Here is an 18364-nt window from a genome sequence, read left to right as displayed (position 1 = left end):
ATGCGCACTCTCTCATTCTTTGAAATGTTTAAATCCCAATCGCTAGCAAGCGGCAAGCGGAACGCACCTTGCGCGAGCTTTTCGATTGCCTGGATATTTTCAGTTTCAAACTTAGAAAAGTATTCTAATGAAAAAAAATTTAGACCTCGGTATGTTTTTATCGTTTAATAATGCTTTGATAATATTTAGTCTTTTTAGGCACAATTCTTTCAGATACTTCGTGTGTAGGGTCCAGTGAGCTTCTTGTCGAATATAAGTCCGAGGAGTTTGATGGTATCTATGAATTTAATTTCGATATTTTTCATAGTTATTTTCAGTGTGGTTTGATGGGTTAGTTTTTTGGAGACTACAATTCCTTGTGTATTTTGGGCGGAGAATTTGAGTCCCAATTTGTTGGACTATTCTATTATAGTGAGGTCGTCTCCATAGAGGCGCTTTTTGACTGGATTCTTTATGCTGTCTGCTATATTGTTTATCCCTATCAAAGATAATGCGACGATTTCCAGATCATGTACGGTTTTTCAATATCTAGACACATTGTCATAAGGTATTCATTTTTTTAGAAAGTATCGTATATATCTGTTCCTATTTTAGTTAAGACGTCGGTGGTAGAACGATATTGTAGAAATCCGTGTTGGATTGGTGTTAGAATCGCTTAGAATAAGTGAATTAACCAAGGTGCGGAAAAGGTGAGAGTTAAGTTTTTGAAAAAAACTGGTATACATAATCAAATTTAAGTCGGCCCTAAAAAGAGCTTAATTACGACGTTTATTAAAAATTTGCAAGCTTTTGGGGCGGTTGACTCCTGGTTGGTCCGGACGTTGTCGTGCCGGGGAAGTGTGGTGGCCCCTGGTCGGCGACGCCGGTTAGCGACGCTGACGTCTGAAAAACAGAAGACAGCGGCGGAACCGCACTGGTAAGCGAGAGTGTAAATCAAGCTATACCGAAGACTCCCGACTCCAGGCTTTGACAAGAAGACTATGTGGAGGAGATAGCAATACCTTGCCTGTAACGCGAAGGTAGTGCAGTGGACTGTATAGTCGATTTTCCTTTATAATTAAAGGAATCGTCGACAGGCGAATGCACAGAAAGGAGGAAACCTCTTCTCTACGTCTTATACACCTTATAGAAAGGTTTGCTTCGTGCGAACCATTACGTAAGCAGGGATTCGCGAGTTGGGAGATGCACTATCCCTAGCTGGTGCTTGGCTCGGAGGCTGGTGACGGCCAGAGGGTCCACGACGCCGTTCACCTCACCGTGTGCATCTATTCGTCACACGGGAGTTGCTACTAAACGGATGGTAGAGCGCGAGTGATGTAGAGGTGATAAGCACTTACATTAACTCTGTCCGGATGTACCCGTTAATCAATGCACCTAAGCAGTGGTCTCGATGCTCTTCTGACGATTAGCAAACTCAGAGAATCCTGACAATCATCGATTTTAAAAGTGCATTAATTCGCCAAGAAATCCCTTCACTGCTAGCTGATCTGTCTGTCGCACGTATAATACATGATAGCCAAACAGACGAATACATCAGCCCGCAAGAGAAATTGATCAGACAGCTAGAATTCTAGCGCTTCGAGGACTTCGAGCGTTTTGGAGAAACCAACATGGTTTTATCGAAGTAGGCTCGGAATGGCTATAATGCTGATAATTTATTGCTACCTGTAGAAGGACTGGCGCTCGCTTATCATATTTTTACTTTGTCCAATGTTCGACAGTTTTCTATCTTTCTCGCCCAGGCTCCGACGCCCCCACTCGATGTCGGGCCTAAAAGTCGAACAGCTGACAAAGATCGTTCACCTGTTCGAGTTCAACTGTAATAGTTAAAAACGAGTCATACTCCAAATTCACCATGTTTGTTATTAGCACAACGGAATCTCCAACCGAAGGCGACCTTCGGTTGACGTATGTCAACAGACAACGAATTCGCGAACGAGACAAAGTGCTCATTATATCATCGGTTTTTTAAACAATTGGTCTTAAAAGATTATATATTTCTATGTGCCACCTAAGTTTCTTACTTATTATTTTTCAACGCTTCATTTTTTAACGCTATCCATAAATCGACCCAATTTTTGGTATCTTCATATGATATGAAGTGCTGCTCAGGCAGGCCACGCGTCATCGATCGAAACAAATAGTAGTCAGAAAGAGCAATTTCTGGTGAATACGGCGGGTGGGATAAAATCTCACAATTAAGTGTATCCAAGTAGGTTTTGACCGGCGCCGCAACATGAAGACGAGCATTATTATGCAGAAGGAAGATTTTGTCATATCTAGAGTAATAATGGGAGCGTTTTTCCTTGAGTGCTCGGCGCAGTCTCATCAATTGAGTTCGGTAGAGAGCCCCAGTGATGGTTTCATTCGGTTTGAGGAACTCTTAATACACGACACCAAGCTGGTCCCACCAAATACACAACATAAGTTTTTTTCCATGAATATTCCGCTTGGCTGTCGATGTAGAAGCATGGCCAGGTGGTGCTCATGATTCCTTCTTCTTTGAGATATCGTAGTGGATTCGTTTTTCATCACCAGTGACCACACGATGCAAGAAACCCTTCCATTTATGACTGGCAAGCAGCATTTCACATGTGGACAATCGGCGTTCAATGTTTCTCGGCGTCAGTTCATATGGAACCCAATTTCCTTGCTTTTGTATCATTCCTAATAATTTTAAACGATGTGAAATCGCTTGTTGAGTCACCGATAATGCAAATGCAAGTTCTTCCTGTGTTTGGCATAAATCTCCATTTAATAATGCTTCCAACTCCGCGTCTTCGTACACTTTCGACCTTCCACTACGTTCTTTGTCTTCGATATCAAAGTCACGGTTCTTAAACTTTTGAAATCACTCACGTTAGTTTCTCTCACTTAATGCAGCCTTTACCATATGCTTCTACAAGCAATCGATGCGCCTCAACCGCAGATTTCTTCAAATTAAAGAAGTAAATCAGAACTCATTAACTTGCGTTTACACTATATAACAAAATATAGCAAAGTTGTATAACTTGTTAGAAAACATAAAAGGGAAATGTCATATAACAGTTTTTCTGTTATATAGCAAGTTATGTGTTATCCATCAAGAGTCGGTAAATTTTAAAAGATCAAAGATTACGCTGCATAGTCCGTTCAACAAATCAACGAAAATCATGAGCTGGCATGATACGACCTGAATAGCGAGAACACAGACTTTTCCGGGAGAGCTCATGGCATCATTAAACCTACGAGTTTAGGTTTTAGTATATGATCCTTTTATGATTGCTCATGCTCGATCGCTTTGTAATCGAAAATGTTCATCACAGATCAAGGACCGATACCACCCTTGTATGGCATACCGATTTCGTGTGATCGGTATGTGCCCATCTGATGCATAGGTTGAGTGTGCGTGGACCACTATTCCAAGGACACGAATCTGGCGTTTCGATCAATAAAATCGAAATGAAGATCGTCGCGTAGGCAACGAGCGAAAATAACAGTTCTAGATCCCTGCTAATGTGGAAGCGTAAAGAGCTCATTATGTATTGGACCATCGCAGGAGTTTCAATAAATTTATCTTTTTCACACCATTTTTCCATATTTTGTTTATTTATTTCTAAGTATTGTTATCATAGATCTTTAAGTGTTTATTTGTTTCTTGCTCCTTTTTTTAGTTATTAGTGTCGCGTAGCGAGTCCTCTTAAGCCGTAATTTGTTGTAGCAGCAGTAAATGTCCAAGGAACCGTTATTTGCCAAAATTTCTGGTTTTATTATCTATTCAACACGTTGTACAGGTTTTGAAGTCTAATCATAATTTTTATGTTTTCCATATGTTCGTTCAAAGTCGAGGTGCTCCTTGGGTTTATTACCCGTTATAGTCATTAGTAGTAGTACCTGCGTAAGTCGTTTGGGGAGGCGATCGGTACCTCCGGATAATCATTGGGAAAGGTTGGAATTTGTCATTTTTAACTAACAATTTCCCGCTCCATTAATTTCAGACACCGTCTTCTTGTTACCCCCTCTCTTTTACCAACAGCGAATCTGTTTGAATTATCAACTAGCATCTCGGAATGGGGTACCTTTTTTACTTATTTTATGACCGATGCTATTTATTAAATATTCAAAGTCAGAACTTTTCATTCTCGCGAAATTTTTAAAATTTTCATCGCACTGATATTCTCCCGTTAATGGATCTCTGTCGTTTCTTTCAAGATCCACTAAAAAATCACTACCGCTATGTCGTCTTCTAGCTAATAGTAATGGCCGTGTCCAAAATTTCCCTTTAGGTTTATTTTGCCTTGTCGACAAAATCACATAGTATGCTGCTGCCAGAACTAGGTCCTTACTACTCGATAATATGATGAATACTGATTACATCGCCGAAAAAATGTTACATATAAGTTGCTCTTGTGTTATATAACACAGAAATGTTATATAATACAGAAATGTTATATAACATACATTATATGACATTTCCTTTTTTCTATCTTCTAATAAGTTATATAACTTTGTTATATAGCATATGTTGTTACATAGAGTAGACGCGCCTTTAGAGTCGTTTGGTAGTTTCTCTCGAAGTTTGTTTCTTGTATACATAGTATTTCAGGCTTGTATTGTTTTAGTATAATCTGTAGTTGTTCCTAATGGGTATAGAATCCGTTGATGTTGCACTGAATGATACTTTTTATGTTTTTATTTTATTTGTTTGGCTTATTTGCTGATTATTAATTAGTTATAATATGTTGATGTCTATGCTGGTGTCTACATCTGTAGTCCAAGATCCATCGTGTTCATCAAGTGTTTGTTGTATGAGTTTTTTGCATAATCTGTGCAATCTATGTTTAATGCTACGTTTGACTAAAAGAGAGTAAATTTTTTGTATCATATTTATTAGTGCCGGTATATTTCCTGTCTAATCTTTTGCTATTTCGATGGAGTTGGCTGTTCCAAAAGAGTTCTCGGGGAAGCCTTTTAGTTGGAAGTAGTTAAGAATGTAATTATTGTTGGGGTTTTCAATATCACCATCGGCTGAGCTGAGCATGTCCTCTAGTTTGTTGCTGGTTGGACAAGAGAATTAGGGCGTGTTTTTTTTTACTCTTATAAGTTTTTTTCTTTTTTGTACTTGTTGCTGGATATATAAAGGATCCTTCATTTGACGTTTGGTTTTCATTTGTGGTTTCTGAATTATGGGAATGTGGTTTTGTTCCGTTCGACGAAACAATCGTTGTTTATTGTTGCCAGATGTGAGAATGTAGAGATTCATTCAGACATTTGTCTATTCAGCCGTCCTTTCGAAAGTTCCACATCTTGCAATTCATAAAACAATTTCATGCTTTCGTCGAGAGGCGTGTTCCTCCCGTGCAATAAACATCGAAGGCTGTATTGCCCCGCAGTCGGTACCGTTACGTCAGTTCATCCTCAGTTCGGATTTTCGGAGCTATGCTGAAGTTTGATCTTCCACCCCAATTTTTGAGACATTCGACCACCACCGCCGCGAAGTGACCAGGGAAGGTCCGTTGCACCCCTATCGGAGTGATTGGGGATCCTCCTTCCTCAGGTCGATACACAAATCGATCGCGAGCTTTCGTTAACGCGCAAAAAACGTTGACAAACGTTGAAACGTTGACTAAGATTGAATTAGCCATTCAATATTAAATTGGCGAGTGGCGAAACGAAGTTCGCGATTAGAACCGTTTAAACGTGAACCAAACAGGTTTTTTGTTCCGCTATTAATTATCTGTAAATCAGGTCTTTCTGTTTGATCGATTTCCAATGTGATTTTCTCATTTATCGACGGCACTGCCATTTGATTTTGTATTTTCTGAATTTGTGTTCCTCTGTCTTGTATTGTCGGCTTCGTTCGCTTGTGTATTATTGGGGCATTCTTCCTTCATCCTTCTTACATATGAAGCAGTTTAATTTGTCTATAGTTGTAAACATTCAGTGTTTCTTCTATAATCATTATAGAAGAGGCTGGTATTTTTTTATATTCTCTGGGTTTATATACAATTGCCTCCTGAAACTCAAAATATGTGAGTATTCATGGTTAGACATTTCTACTTTTAGGGGAGTGATTTTCGAGCATAATTGCACAATATTCCCTTTGAATTTCTTTTCGATCTCTATATTAGGTATTATAGGACGAACGTTTGAGAGGATAATTCGCTGTGCTGGTTGTACCATTGGTCTTCTTTTTATTTCATTATTGTTTGTTAATATCGATTTGTGATGTGTGGTTAAAGCGGTGACAGTTTCCTTTTTGTCTAAATACAAGCAGATTCTGACATTTAAAATTCTTGATATATACCTTATTGCTTTAGAGCTGAGTATTTTTCCAATTCTAGAAGCGTATTCCAGGATGCTTATGCCGTCCATTGGCTGAAACATGATGGCTTGGTCTTTGGTATGTGTATTTTCATTTTTTATAGCATTTGTATAGGATTTTTCTGGTTCAATAGGTTTGATGCATTTTAGATCTTTTTCCGTTGCGTTGACTGGCCCGAGTCCCTGGTACTCAGAAGTTTTGCTTGACTGTTTTTTTCTGATAGAATACCACCTGACTTTTAATTAATAGCCTATGCGTTATCATGATTTGTCCCAGCGTCGAGTTGCCCTGAACTCGGCATAGTGTCAGGGGTGCCTGATAAACCCCGCCGTATCCGCCCTACAAGTCGTCCAACAAAGAGCACAGTTATCCACATGGGCGTTAGGCATTTTCGTACCGAGTACGAGAGAATTCGTTAAATACGCGGCCATTGCAGTGCAGCTACAGTGGAAACATCGGCTAGCTTGTAGGGAGAGAGGAGAAGTCGTGGGGCGGTCGCGTGGAAGAATCTAGCCTTTACGGCAAGACAATAATGACACGGCGTGTATATTTTTCAAGTGTTTATTCGACAATAATTATTGGCCGCGCATACGGTACGACAACGGAAGGTTGTGCAAATTTGCGACAATAGAAACAGACACGCGCCCGCGACAATCGGCATGCGTGGACTCGACCGTTACACACTTTGTTAGTCGGAATGACACCGGAATTACGCGAGAACGGTCAAGACGAATTATACGATACGGCAACATTCGAGACCGCCCTAGAGGAAACCCGAATCGCGCCTAGCACTACGGCTCTTCATACATGTTGCAAAATGTATTCCGTAAAAACTGTCACCAGCGATTCTTATTTCTTTAACTATGGCACACTAAACTAATGGCCAAAAAATTCTAGATAAGAGAATAAGTAGACATGCAAATCTTGTCGTTGATATTTCATCATTCAGAGAAGGATTCACCTGCTGCTTGAACACTTGTTCCACTGGGTCACGCTGCCGATCCTAGCCGCTGAGGGATAAAACAGTGGTAGCATAGGACCAGCTCATCGCAGATATACAACGCCACAGTATAACACCTTGAGTACGGATAGCTCCTTCAAACTTGCAGAGCAATATCAGTGGTCATAAATGCCCACCTTATCCCATATGCCTTTACTTTTTTCGTGAAGGTGGCAGTTTCTTCTTCAGGTCGAAAAAGTCACAGATAAATTCATGGGAGAAAGTAAAGTGAATCACAAATAGTAGTGATGCTAACTGGTGTCTGTGTCGTGTTGGTGTAGTGCCTCCAAGCTGGCCAATGCTATACGCTGTGACGTTGCGCATAGCGCCGGGTTTAGTGCGGAACACATGCTGAAAGACGCCTCCTAGAGGAAAATACCGTGAATTCGAATCGCCGCTAATTTCGCGTGAGTCCGTGGCGAACGCGCATGACGTTTCAGGAATCTAGAAGGAACCTGTGAGACACCGGGTCCACCCCCGTCCTCCGGCCGTGCAGTTTCCGGATTCGGGCACAGTATCAACACCGGATTTTACAGGGGCTCTCCATCCTCGGAGCTGAGGAACTTGCCGCCTTCGCGGAGGACCAGAGGAGCCAAAAGAAATCTGCAGAATACGAGCCCAGGGATGGTCCCGCAGTGCTGCCCTTCGACAGAGGCTCAAGAGGAAAGCGAGGATGGAGAGGCGAGCCCGAAGATTGTTGCCCAAGCGGCAGGAACCATAGGAAGTTCTGGGGAAATCTCTATGATGCCGAAGGAGTGCGGATTGTCGCCGGAGAAGAGCGGCCTGCGCCGGGAGTCCTGCTCCTCGCATACGTGCCTAGATCATAGCCAGTACGCCGCGGGGCTGTCGCGCTTGTGCAGGGTGGGACGTGTCGCGTATCGGTAGAGTCGTACACAAGCGTGTTGGACGGAATCACTCGCTGCTGATACGCGCAGCAACATGAAACTCTACGTTTCGACAGCAATTTGCGTGATAAATATGGGTAAGCTGGACGAATTATCTTGGTCTCGCTTTTCGAGCACAGAGTGCCCTAGTGCTAGGCGTGACTCGGATTCCTTTTAGGGATGTCTCTTGTCGTAATTGTCTATTTCTGTCGCATTTCATTGTAGCGTCTACATCGTTCCTATCGATGCATTTCGTTGTAACGGGCGTGTCCGCGGGTGCCGATTGTCGCGGTTGCGTGCCGTAATCTATTGCCGAACACCTGCAATTGTCTTCCGTTCTCGTGCCCCATCGCACGGTCGCAAGTATTTGATTATAATGTTATGAATTTCACACGCGTTGCGAACTCGCGTCCATCGCGGTGACATAATAACGGATAATACGACTTTACTTAATTCCTGTTATTCCTGTTCCCCCGCGAGGACCATTGGGTGGACCGAGTAGCTCGAGCCCCACAAGGGGGTTGGGAGGTACGGAGGTTGCAGCGATTGGCGAATATCGATCGAGCGCAGTCACCGGCCTCTTCTTCTTCTGAAATATATCGATCAGGAAAGATATCGTGCATGAGTGATCCAAGCATCGCGAATACATTACAAATCCAATCTGCTTATTAATCGATCCGTGTAGATTAATCCGTCGCGACCAGCTAGTTTTTCACGCGTCAGCGCATTTAGCCACGGAAGAACTAACCCAATAACGGAATATTTCGAACAGTGGGAGTTCTTATGGCGTTCAGTTGAGGAGTTGAAATCCAAAGCTTAGATATATATATTAACAAAAATTTATTCTATAAAAAACCTATTCTAATCATATCATTAATACAATATTAATGTCTACTCTAATTTAGTGGTTATATTATATGTTATGCATCCACGGTTATTATGTCGTTGAATGAAAGATTAGGCTAGATGATAACACTATCATTAATTATACCTATATTAATTTATATATAATTCTCGGTAGAGGATGTTCTATACGAGGCACCATGTGAGTGTATGTGTATGCATGTGCAATGGATCTGGTTTCGTATGCCTCGGTCATTGTTAAAGCTATAGGTGGCTATATCCTCGGAGAGGTCTCAAATTTTCATGAAACAATTGACCCTTGCTTAAGTTGTCCAAGTTCCGTAAGTCTTTCGTTGTTGCGGTTGTATCAATCGCTACCCTTGAGGAAATACTTTTCAGGAGCGGTCTTAGTATCTGTCAGACTGGGAGCAGCTTCTAGCGCTTGTTGACAGGCGATTTGTTTGCTTTATGGCAAATGTGAAGTATAACGTTAAAGGAGCATTAACTACCCTTGATGATCTTTGGAAAACAGCTACTACTACTAATGGCGCGGTCTCGATCTCTGGATGAGTACCTCAGTTGCCTCTCAGATCCTTGTGTTCTCGTCACTCGATACCAGAGACCTGCTGCGTCCGCAGCTGTTTATATACCGACCAGTTCGAGTTTTCGCATGTACAGTGACTTATTTCTAATGGCGCACCTGTTTTAACCGTTGGGTTTGAAAACCGCATGAAAACATACGGAATACGTTATGTTTATATTAAAACATCCTCAAACCTATAACATATGTACATATAACAAAGTACAAAAAATAGTACTAAGTATTTATAGTAATAGAATATGAATTAGTAGAAAGAGAGAAAAGTAAGTACAACGATATAGAGAGAGACAGCGACAGATAGAGAGAGATACAGTGATATAGAGTAAGATGAAGATGGAGTAGGCCGTGGGGCGTCACAATGACAAAAACACTAGTGGTTCTGATCAAGCCCAGTTCTTGGACAGAACGGGGCCGTACTGTTCATCAAGCTAATCTTGCATATGAAAAATTCACTCTCAATGAAAATGGAGCGCTTAGTTTATTGGATAGGCTTGACGATCGCTCTCGTTTTGCTGAAAAAATATCAATCAACAGGGAAGGTTGCAGTAACCAACCGCGTAACGAAAATCCAGACGTTACTCCCGAACGCTGATTGGTGTTACGTTCCAACCCGTTTAAATCCAACGAATTTAAATTCGCACGGGATGGTTGCTGCAGATTTTCTGTAATCGGAGCTATGGACGTCTGGATCGACTTGGCTGAGCGAAACGGAAACTAAATGGTGAGTCATACCTGTTTCTGTAGAGATCGAAGAAGGTAAATGCATAGTGCATGCCCAAGTCACAACTCTGAAACTGGAATGGCATATTGTGTTCCGATATCAAGTATGGAGAAAACTTCTGAGTGTGACTGCGTGATGTCTATGTTGCCGGAGTCAGTGAAGCAATCGAAGCTTCAGAATTGCATTTAGCAACTGAACGCCTCGTACGCTGTTTACAGAGCATGCATTTCGCAGAGGAATACCAGCGTGTAAAAAATCACCGAGGAATCCCTGCGAAGTCTTCATTAAAAAGTTTAAATCACTTTCTCGACAATAAGGACGTCTTGAGAGTTAATGGACGACTGGAAAACGCGATGCTGGCATAGGAAACAAAGCACCCGATAATGCTGTCTAAGTATTACGAATCAATACTAATAATTTCGCAATGCCACCTAGATACGTTGCATGGCCCCTGCAGTTAACCATGCATAGTGTAAGGAAGAATTATTGGATCTTCGGCTGCCGAAATGCAGCGCGAATGGTAATTCATCAATGCATGCGATGCGTAAGATGGAGGAACACCACGCCCACACAAATAACGCAGCATTTGATACCGGAACACTGTTGGCTATCCAACACTTTCGTTCACTGTGGAATGGATTACACGGACCATATCGCGTCCGTGATCCCGCCAATCGAGAAAAAACAACCCTTAAAGCATACATAGCGATGTCCGTATGTTAGGTTAGCAGGGCTATTCACATCGAGCTCGTTCATGATTACACGACAGAGCGTTTTTGGTTGTACTTGATTGGTTCGTTGCAAGACGTGACATCCCGTCCTGTATTTTCACTGACAATAAAACCAATTTTGTCGGTACTGATCGAGAATTGCAACACCATTTTTGTGAGGCGTTTTCGTTGCAAGAAGTGCAAACTAATGCGGCTTAATAGGGATAAAGTAGCAGTTTAATCCATCCAGAGCCCCTTATTCCGGTGGTATGCAGGAAGCCAGCGTAAAGTCGGTGAAACATCACCTAAAGCGCACTCTAAGAGAGTTCACGCCGACGGGAAAGGAAATGCAGACGCTACTGTGCAAGATCAAAGCGAGTCTCAACTCACGGCCGACCGTCCGCCTGAGTGACTATCCAGATGATTAGGCGCCTCTTATGTCTGAGCATTTCCTAACCGGAGGACCGTTGAATGCAATTCCGATGCAGTCTGTGGAAGCGGAAAAACTCTCGCGATTATTGTGATGGAGAGCGGTTCAGAAATTCCACGAATAGCTCTGAAGACATTAGATGTGTGACTCACACACCCCCAAAATTGCTATAGGTTGCAAACCAACTGCAAATGCAACCAGGAGATCTGGTTCCGGTGCAAAATCCCCCTCTTCATTCGAATCAGTGGGAAATGGGAAGAACCGAGGAGGGCAAAAACAGAAATATACGTATTGTGAAGATACGCACAGCGAAATCCACTTACACGTGCTCAATTACAAGGATGTGTAAGTTAAGCGTGGATGAGTCTACTACGCCACACTCACCGATGTCGAAGAGGCGAAATAAACACCAAATAACGAATTTCGATGATATCAGGAGTGACTCGAAGGTGAGGACCGTTCAGTTTAAAAGCCAATCGATCGCGATCCGTTTGCCCCCTAATCCTTGAGGTGCCGGAAAAGGGAGACGGAATATTTCCGCCTCTCTCACACCAAGGGAAGAAGTGCCTCGCGGATCGTCAGCACCACCAAAATTGAATCGCATCACAGTGAGATTATAATCAGTTGTTAGTGAACCATGGTGAGTGATCAAATTCAGCAAACGATCATCGACACTTTTGATCAGTGCCTGACATTAGGAAAGCAGACGCTGACCGCATCCATGCCTATCTCCGACGTGGGAGATCCCGTTCCGACGTTGACGGAAATGCCGACGATTCAACGAGAGAACTATGGTGGAATTAATTCCAACAGGCGGCTCAGAGTCACTCAGCCTCTCACGCACCTTTCTGGTGGAACAGAGGAGTGAGCTCACGGATATTCCACACGCGCGGCAAGTGCGCCCGTGCGCACGGGGCACTGCCGCGGTGGGGGAATCCATCAGAAAGGCGCGTGAGGGGCTGAGTGACCCTGAGCCGCCTGTTGAAATTAATTCTACCATAGGTCCTCCAATTAGATAAGGAGATATTACGTGTGCCAGAACACATCCCGCACTCGAGTAGGCTATACCGCTGCTCCAATGTTGGGGAACGCTATGACCTCCGGCGGAATCGAGGTAGACGGTTAACTTTCCTCGTCAGGAGGAAAACGGATGCGCGGCCGAAGCCAGGCAAAAGCATCAAGGCCTCACCAGCAGCACACGTCGTCGGGACCAACCGCGAAAACCGCGCTCCTGGAAGGCCAAGGTGAAGGAATATCACAGTGGAGCGGCCCCCAGGTCAACCTCTAAATAAGTCCTTGTCTCTCTTTGAAGGCAGGGGGGGGGCTGGGTCGCAGGTGGTAAGTCTTCCCCCACTGTTCTCCCTGGTTAACTCGGAATAGCTCGGATCGAACGCGAAATCTTGAGAGGTCCGACTCCTGGTGGTCGTGTAGGCCGTGTAACGGGAAGAAATCCTTCGCGTACGGGTTACGGCTTAGCGGCGTAATAGCAAACGGTTGTCGTGTGCGGGTACATCTTCGGCTTGCTGGTGTAAGCTCGTTGTAACAGCAGCCAAACGAGCGGATCTCTTACGCGTGCCGAACGTGCGTTTCAGCCTCGTGGCCGCCCGAAAACCATTGTAACGCGATCGCTGTAGCGAAAAACGGGTAACTGCCCGCGGCCACATGTCGCGGGACGGCGCGTGTAATCACCTCGAATGAGACTTGTACGTTTCTCGCTAGAATACATCTTTTATTACTTCTGTGGAGGTGACTAGACAGGTGACTGATCGGGAGTGGGTATACTCAACATTCGAATCTCAATCAGAACTCGGTTTTATTGAACGCCGTACAGTCTCGCAACACCAGCGTAACCGTTCTCACTGTTCACTTCGTTCTGTCTATCATACCACAGTCGAAACCTTCTTATACTCTCACACGCACTCACGCATTCCCAACACTCATTCTTTTTCTCTCTCACGGATTCGCTCTCACTCTAAACTAGCCACTCGTACCCTTACGCGACACTCGATGCGCTCTTCCAAACATCCTGCCGAAATCATACATCACGCTAACAGTCGCTCATTCATTCAGATGCATTTCAATCTCAAACCAAACATTTGACAGGGACGTGGCGCCAGCTTGTCGCCGCCATATCACCCCCCTGCCAGTGATAGACACAATCACGAAACTTGCAACCGGTCCGGGAATCGCACTCTTCTCTCGGAACGTGTACTTCGTACGCCCGCTTTTGTTGGTGTTAGGATGGAAATTGGCTGCGCCGGCCCTCCTACAGGTGATCGAGGTGAGGATGGTGTCGGTGGGTCCCGTAATGATGACGTCGACAGGGTGGGCTACTCCGAGTTCCCAATCGGTGGGGGTGCTAGTAGCCCCTCGTCTTCTTCAGGTAGCACGGGCCACGCTCTTTTAGGTGCTGTCAGCGGTGCCGGATTTGCAACCAGCAAGTACGCCGGCTTAAGACGGTCTATGGTGACCGTGACTGACTTCCCTTTTATCCTCAGAGCAAACGTTCGATTCCCTCTGTTGAGAACTTTGTATGGTCCGTCGTACGGTGACTGAAGGATCCTCCGGACGGTGTCGTTCCGTAGGAACACATACTCCGCCGTAGCAAGGTCCTTGAAGACGAAAACACGCCTCAACGAATGGTCGCTGCTAGGCGTTGGGGTAAGGGCTGCGAAATGTTCGCGCAGCCTTCCGACGAAATCCCTTGTTGACGACTGCGAATCTCTGCCCCATGGTGCCAAGAATTCTCCCGGTAGCCGCAGCGTCTAGCCGCAGACCAGCTCGACTGCGGTGGCTTGTAGGTTTTCCCTACGTGCTGCGCAGATGCCCAGCAGAATAGTGGGAAGAACTTCCGTCCAGCGAACATTCTGCTGACAGCGGATTGCTGCCTTAAATTGTCGATGAAATCTTTCCACCAACCCATTTGCTGCTGGATGATAGGCCGTTGTCCTCCATTGGACTGCCCCTGTCAATTGAGACAATGCCCTGAACAAACCTGACTCGAACTGTCTGCCCTGGTCCGTTGTTATACGCAATGGGGTTCCGAACCGGGAAATCCACCCGTCGTAAAAGGTCCATGACACAGTCGAGGCCTCTCGATCTTTAATCGGCAACGCCTTAGGCCACCGCGTGAATCGGTCGACACATGTCAAGCCGTATCTATAACCCTCCGAAACCGGGAGGTGCACAATGTCTATGTGCACATGCTCGAACCTTCCGGATGGCACATTGAAGCTTCCCGGCGGCGCGGACACATGCCCACTTATCTTCGCACGCTGGCACTGGACACAGCTACGAGCCCAACTCCGGTAGTCGGCTTTGACAGACGGCCACACGAAACGTTCTGTTACAAGCCTTACCGTCGCTTTAATCCCTGGATGCGCTAGGCGGTGCACAGATGACCTCTGTGTCCGAGCCGAATAGACGTACCCGCTCGAGTCGCAGACCACTGCTGATATCTCTGCACCTATACGCCTGCAGCTCAGTTTCTTGTTGCTGGGACTCAGCCAAATCTGCGTAGTTGAAAGGCTCTGCGACTTCCTCCACCCTTGACAGTGCGTCGGCAACGACGTTCTCCGTAACAGCCACATGGCGAATATCAGTGGTGAACTGCCCGATGAAATTCAGGTATCGGAATTGCCTCGGAGAACATTTCTCGGGCTTTTGCTGGAAAGCGAAAATTAACGGCCTATGGTCCGTGTAGTGAAAGTTCGCCGCTCCACCATGTGTCGAAAGTGCTCGATCGCCTTATAAATTGCCAACAGCTCCCTGTCGTATGCGCTGCATTTCCTTTCAGCGTTGTTGAGTTTTTTCAAGGAAAACGCTAAAAGCTGCCAATCGTCACCGATTCGCTGCTGCAGTGCGGCCCCAACAGTAAAATCGGACGCGTCACCGAATAAAGCTAGCGGTACGTCGTCCGGCGGATGGGCTAATAACGCCGCTTGCTTTAGGCCTTCCTTCGCTTTGTCGAAGGCTGCGACCGCTTCCTGCGTCCACTTTATTGCAGTGTTACCCTTTGCGTTGCCCTGCAGAAGGTCGTTGAGAGGCGCTTGTACCTGCGCCGCCCTAGGTATGAAACGTCTGTAAAAGTTTAGCATACCTAGGAACTCTCTCAAGTGTTTTGCGTTGGTCGGTTGAGGATAGTTTGAAAAAGCTTCAACCTTCGAATCCAGCGGACGAGTGCCTTCAGACGATACTGCGAAACCCAGGAATTCGACCTGCGTCTAGCCGAATTTACACTTCGCTGCGTTGACCGTTACGTCGTGCTCGTTCAACCGAGTGAAAACTTCTTCCAAATGAGGCATGTGCTTCTCTTCTGTCGAAGATGCCACCAATATATCGTCGATGTACGCGTACACAAAGTCTAACCCGCGTAGCACCTCGTCGATAAAACGCTGAAACGTCTGTGCCGCGTTTCGTAAACCGAACGACATAAAGGGGAATTCGAAAAGTCCGAGAGGAGTTGTTATCGCGGTTTTGACAGTGTCTTCCGCGGCCACCGGTACTTGGTTGTATGCGCGCATCAAGTCTACCGTAGAAAACACTGTTCTACCGTGAAGCGCGTAAGCGAAGTCCTCGATGTGCTTCACGGGGTATCTATCCGGCACTGTTCGCGCATTCAACGCTCGGTAGTTTCCGCACAACCGCCAAGTGTCTTGTCCCTTTTTCGGCACCATGTGTAGCAGTGACGACCACGCGCTTTCCGACGATCGCGTGATGCCGAGACGATGAGACGCATCATCGTTTCGAATTCGCGTCGCGCACTCTTTAAACGGTCCGGCGCAAGTCGTCGGGGTTTACAGGTCACTAGGGGGGATTAGCGTTGTACAAATAAAATGTACCGTCCCGTGTTTCACCTCCGCGGTTATTCCCCCAGGTTGTGTAATGACCGGGAAACGCTGAAACAGTTCGTGGAACTTTGAGTCACCGAAAATTGTCTTCACTGTCAACGACGTTACTCGGTCCAGCAGTCTCTTTCCGCGAACGTCCACGAGCAACTCGTAGTGCGCGAGAAAATCCACCCCGATTATCGGTTTCGACACATCGGCCACCACGAAACGCCACACGAACCCACGACGTAGACCAAAATCAAGGTTCAATGTAACCATCCCGTACGTCGCAATTTCCGCGGTCACGTCGCAATTTCCGCGGTCACGTCGCACTGTATAGAGGGAAAAGGAGGAGATCTCAGGCGCTGAAGGCAAGCTTCGCGTCCCTGAGCGGGAGAGGGAAAGGAGATGATTAGTGTCAGGAAAATAACGAGAAGAGGGGAACAAGGAGGTTGAGTGCTGAAGGCGGGCTTCGCATCTTTTAATGGAGATGCGACGGGAGGAGGTAGCCAAAGACAATTGATGAGAGATACAACGCAGTGAAAGAAGATGATTTGTAAGAAAAATAATACTATAAATGATGTGGTATTCGTTAAGGTCGATGACTAAGTGAATTTAGGCATAAAGTAAGAGGAACCCTAAATTCGAGTGCTATTCGGGGTGAGTCGGAAGACGAGTTAATCGGTAAGAGGAAAATAATGGCTGAGCTTGAAGGGGAGATAAAAAGTAAGCAACGAGATAGTCCAAAGGCAAAAGTAAGGTATAGACAGTCACTATCCACGAGAGTCGGCGAACCAGTGAGGCTCTCGTGTGCCGGGTTCTATTTATATGTAGATTTTGGTATGCGTGGAATGTGGAATGTAAGGAATTTGGTATGTCTGAATCTGAGGAATTTGCTATGTAGGAAATTTGGTGTGTGTGGAATCTGAGGAATTTGGCACAGTCAGAATCTACGGAATGCGGTAATGTTGGAGATTCTGTGAGTTGTGGAATTTCTGGAATGTTGGGACGTGGAGTGTTGGACGTGTGTATGACTAAGTAATTTTTAGGGTTTTTGGAAAAACGGCTTAGCTCTGCCTTCGAGAAATAGTGACCGCTAAGATATGTCCACCCTCCAGTGTTATTGCCAGGAAGGGTGAAGGTAACGGTGTTTAGCTCTACCTTCGAGAGACAGTCACCGCTAGGGTGCATTTACTCTCCTGTGTCATTACCGAGAAGGGCTTTAAGGGATGGTGTGAACTTGGCGGGACGTTACATATGTAGATCGTGTAATTCCACATGATATCGTGTAAGTGTCTAAATGCTATGAAAATGTAGAATCTTGTCATGTGCGGGAATGATAAGAACGATGGTCTGGGGATTTACTGGTGTGGTTGGTCATACAAAAATGCGAGTTTTAATTCGGTAAGATACTCTTGTTATTTCAAACGTGTAATTGTCGTGTTTCATTCAAAGCATCTACAAAACGTAGACAAATCCCAAAAAGTTCGAATCAGCCACACTACTTACTATAAGTACTATTTTCATTTTAATTAAAAAGTTCCAGAATTAAATTTCAAAGATTACAATGATTGGTTTAACATAATTAATATATCTAAGAAATAATTTATAACAGATAATTTTAAATGACATTATTTCTCAAATATAATTATTACGTTGAACATATCATTTTCTATATTTAAAATTTAGTTGACAATTTCTGAATGATTTTAAATAACATAACTAATTTGTCTGTGTTCTTTTTAGCTCATAAACATTTGGTTCATGAAGTTCAACAAGAGGTGGCGTCGGCGGCGGGCAAGCGTCGATGAAGAGGAACTGGCATACCGCACCCTAAGTACGATTTCCATTTTGAATTACTTGTTTAGTAAAATAATTATTGTTGACGCGTACAAATCTTTACATCGATAAATACCTGTATTCACATCAACTTTCTTCTGTGGTAAACTAATATCACGCAAGAATTCACTGAACTTATCTTTTGTTTAAGTTGTTTCATTACAGCAATCTTGGTATGATACAAAGAAGTCTTACAGAATTTC

The 18364-nt window shown here is 44.6% G+C and overlaps 1 protein-coding gene across 2 annotated transcripts in view; it reads left to right on the top strand.

The window, feature by feature from the left end:
* The window catches only part of LOC143189077 (uncharacterized), a 407881-nt gene that overhangs the window by 365143 nt on the left and 24374 nt on the right, over positions 1-18364 (top strand). The window contains exon 11 of one of the 2 annotated variants that reach the window (XM_076374864.1): positions 18069-18090. The exons of the other annotated variant lie outside the window; for it this stretch is intronic. Coding sequence (XP_076230979.1) covers positions 18069-18075 — 7 coding nt within the window. The 3' untranslated portion in view covers positions 18076-18090. Of the gene's footprint in view, positions 1-18068; positions 18091-18364 lie in introns of those variants that run through there. 2 annotated transcript variants of the gene reach the window in all.

This window comes from Calliopsis andreniformis, chromosome 1, assembly GCF_051401765.1.
Source record: "Calliopsis andreniformis isolate RMS-2024a chromosome 1, iyCalAndr_principal, whole genome shotgun sequence".
In the NCBI taxonomy this organism is placed as follows: Eukaryota; Metazoa; Arthropoda; class Insecta; order Hymenoptera; family Andrenidae; genus Calliopsis; species Calliopsis andreniformis.
The sequence above is the reverse complement of the archived record's forward strand: the minus strand, read 5'-3'. Positions and strand labels throughout refer to the sequence as shown.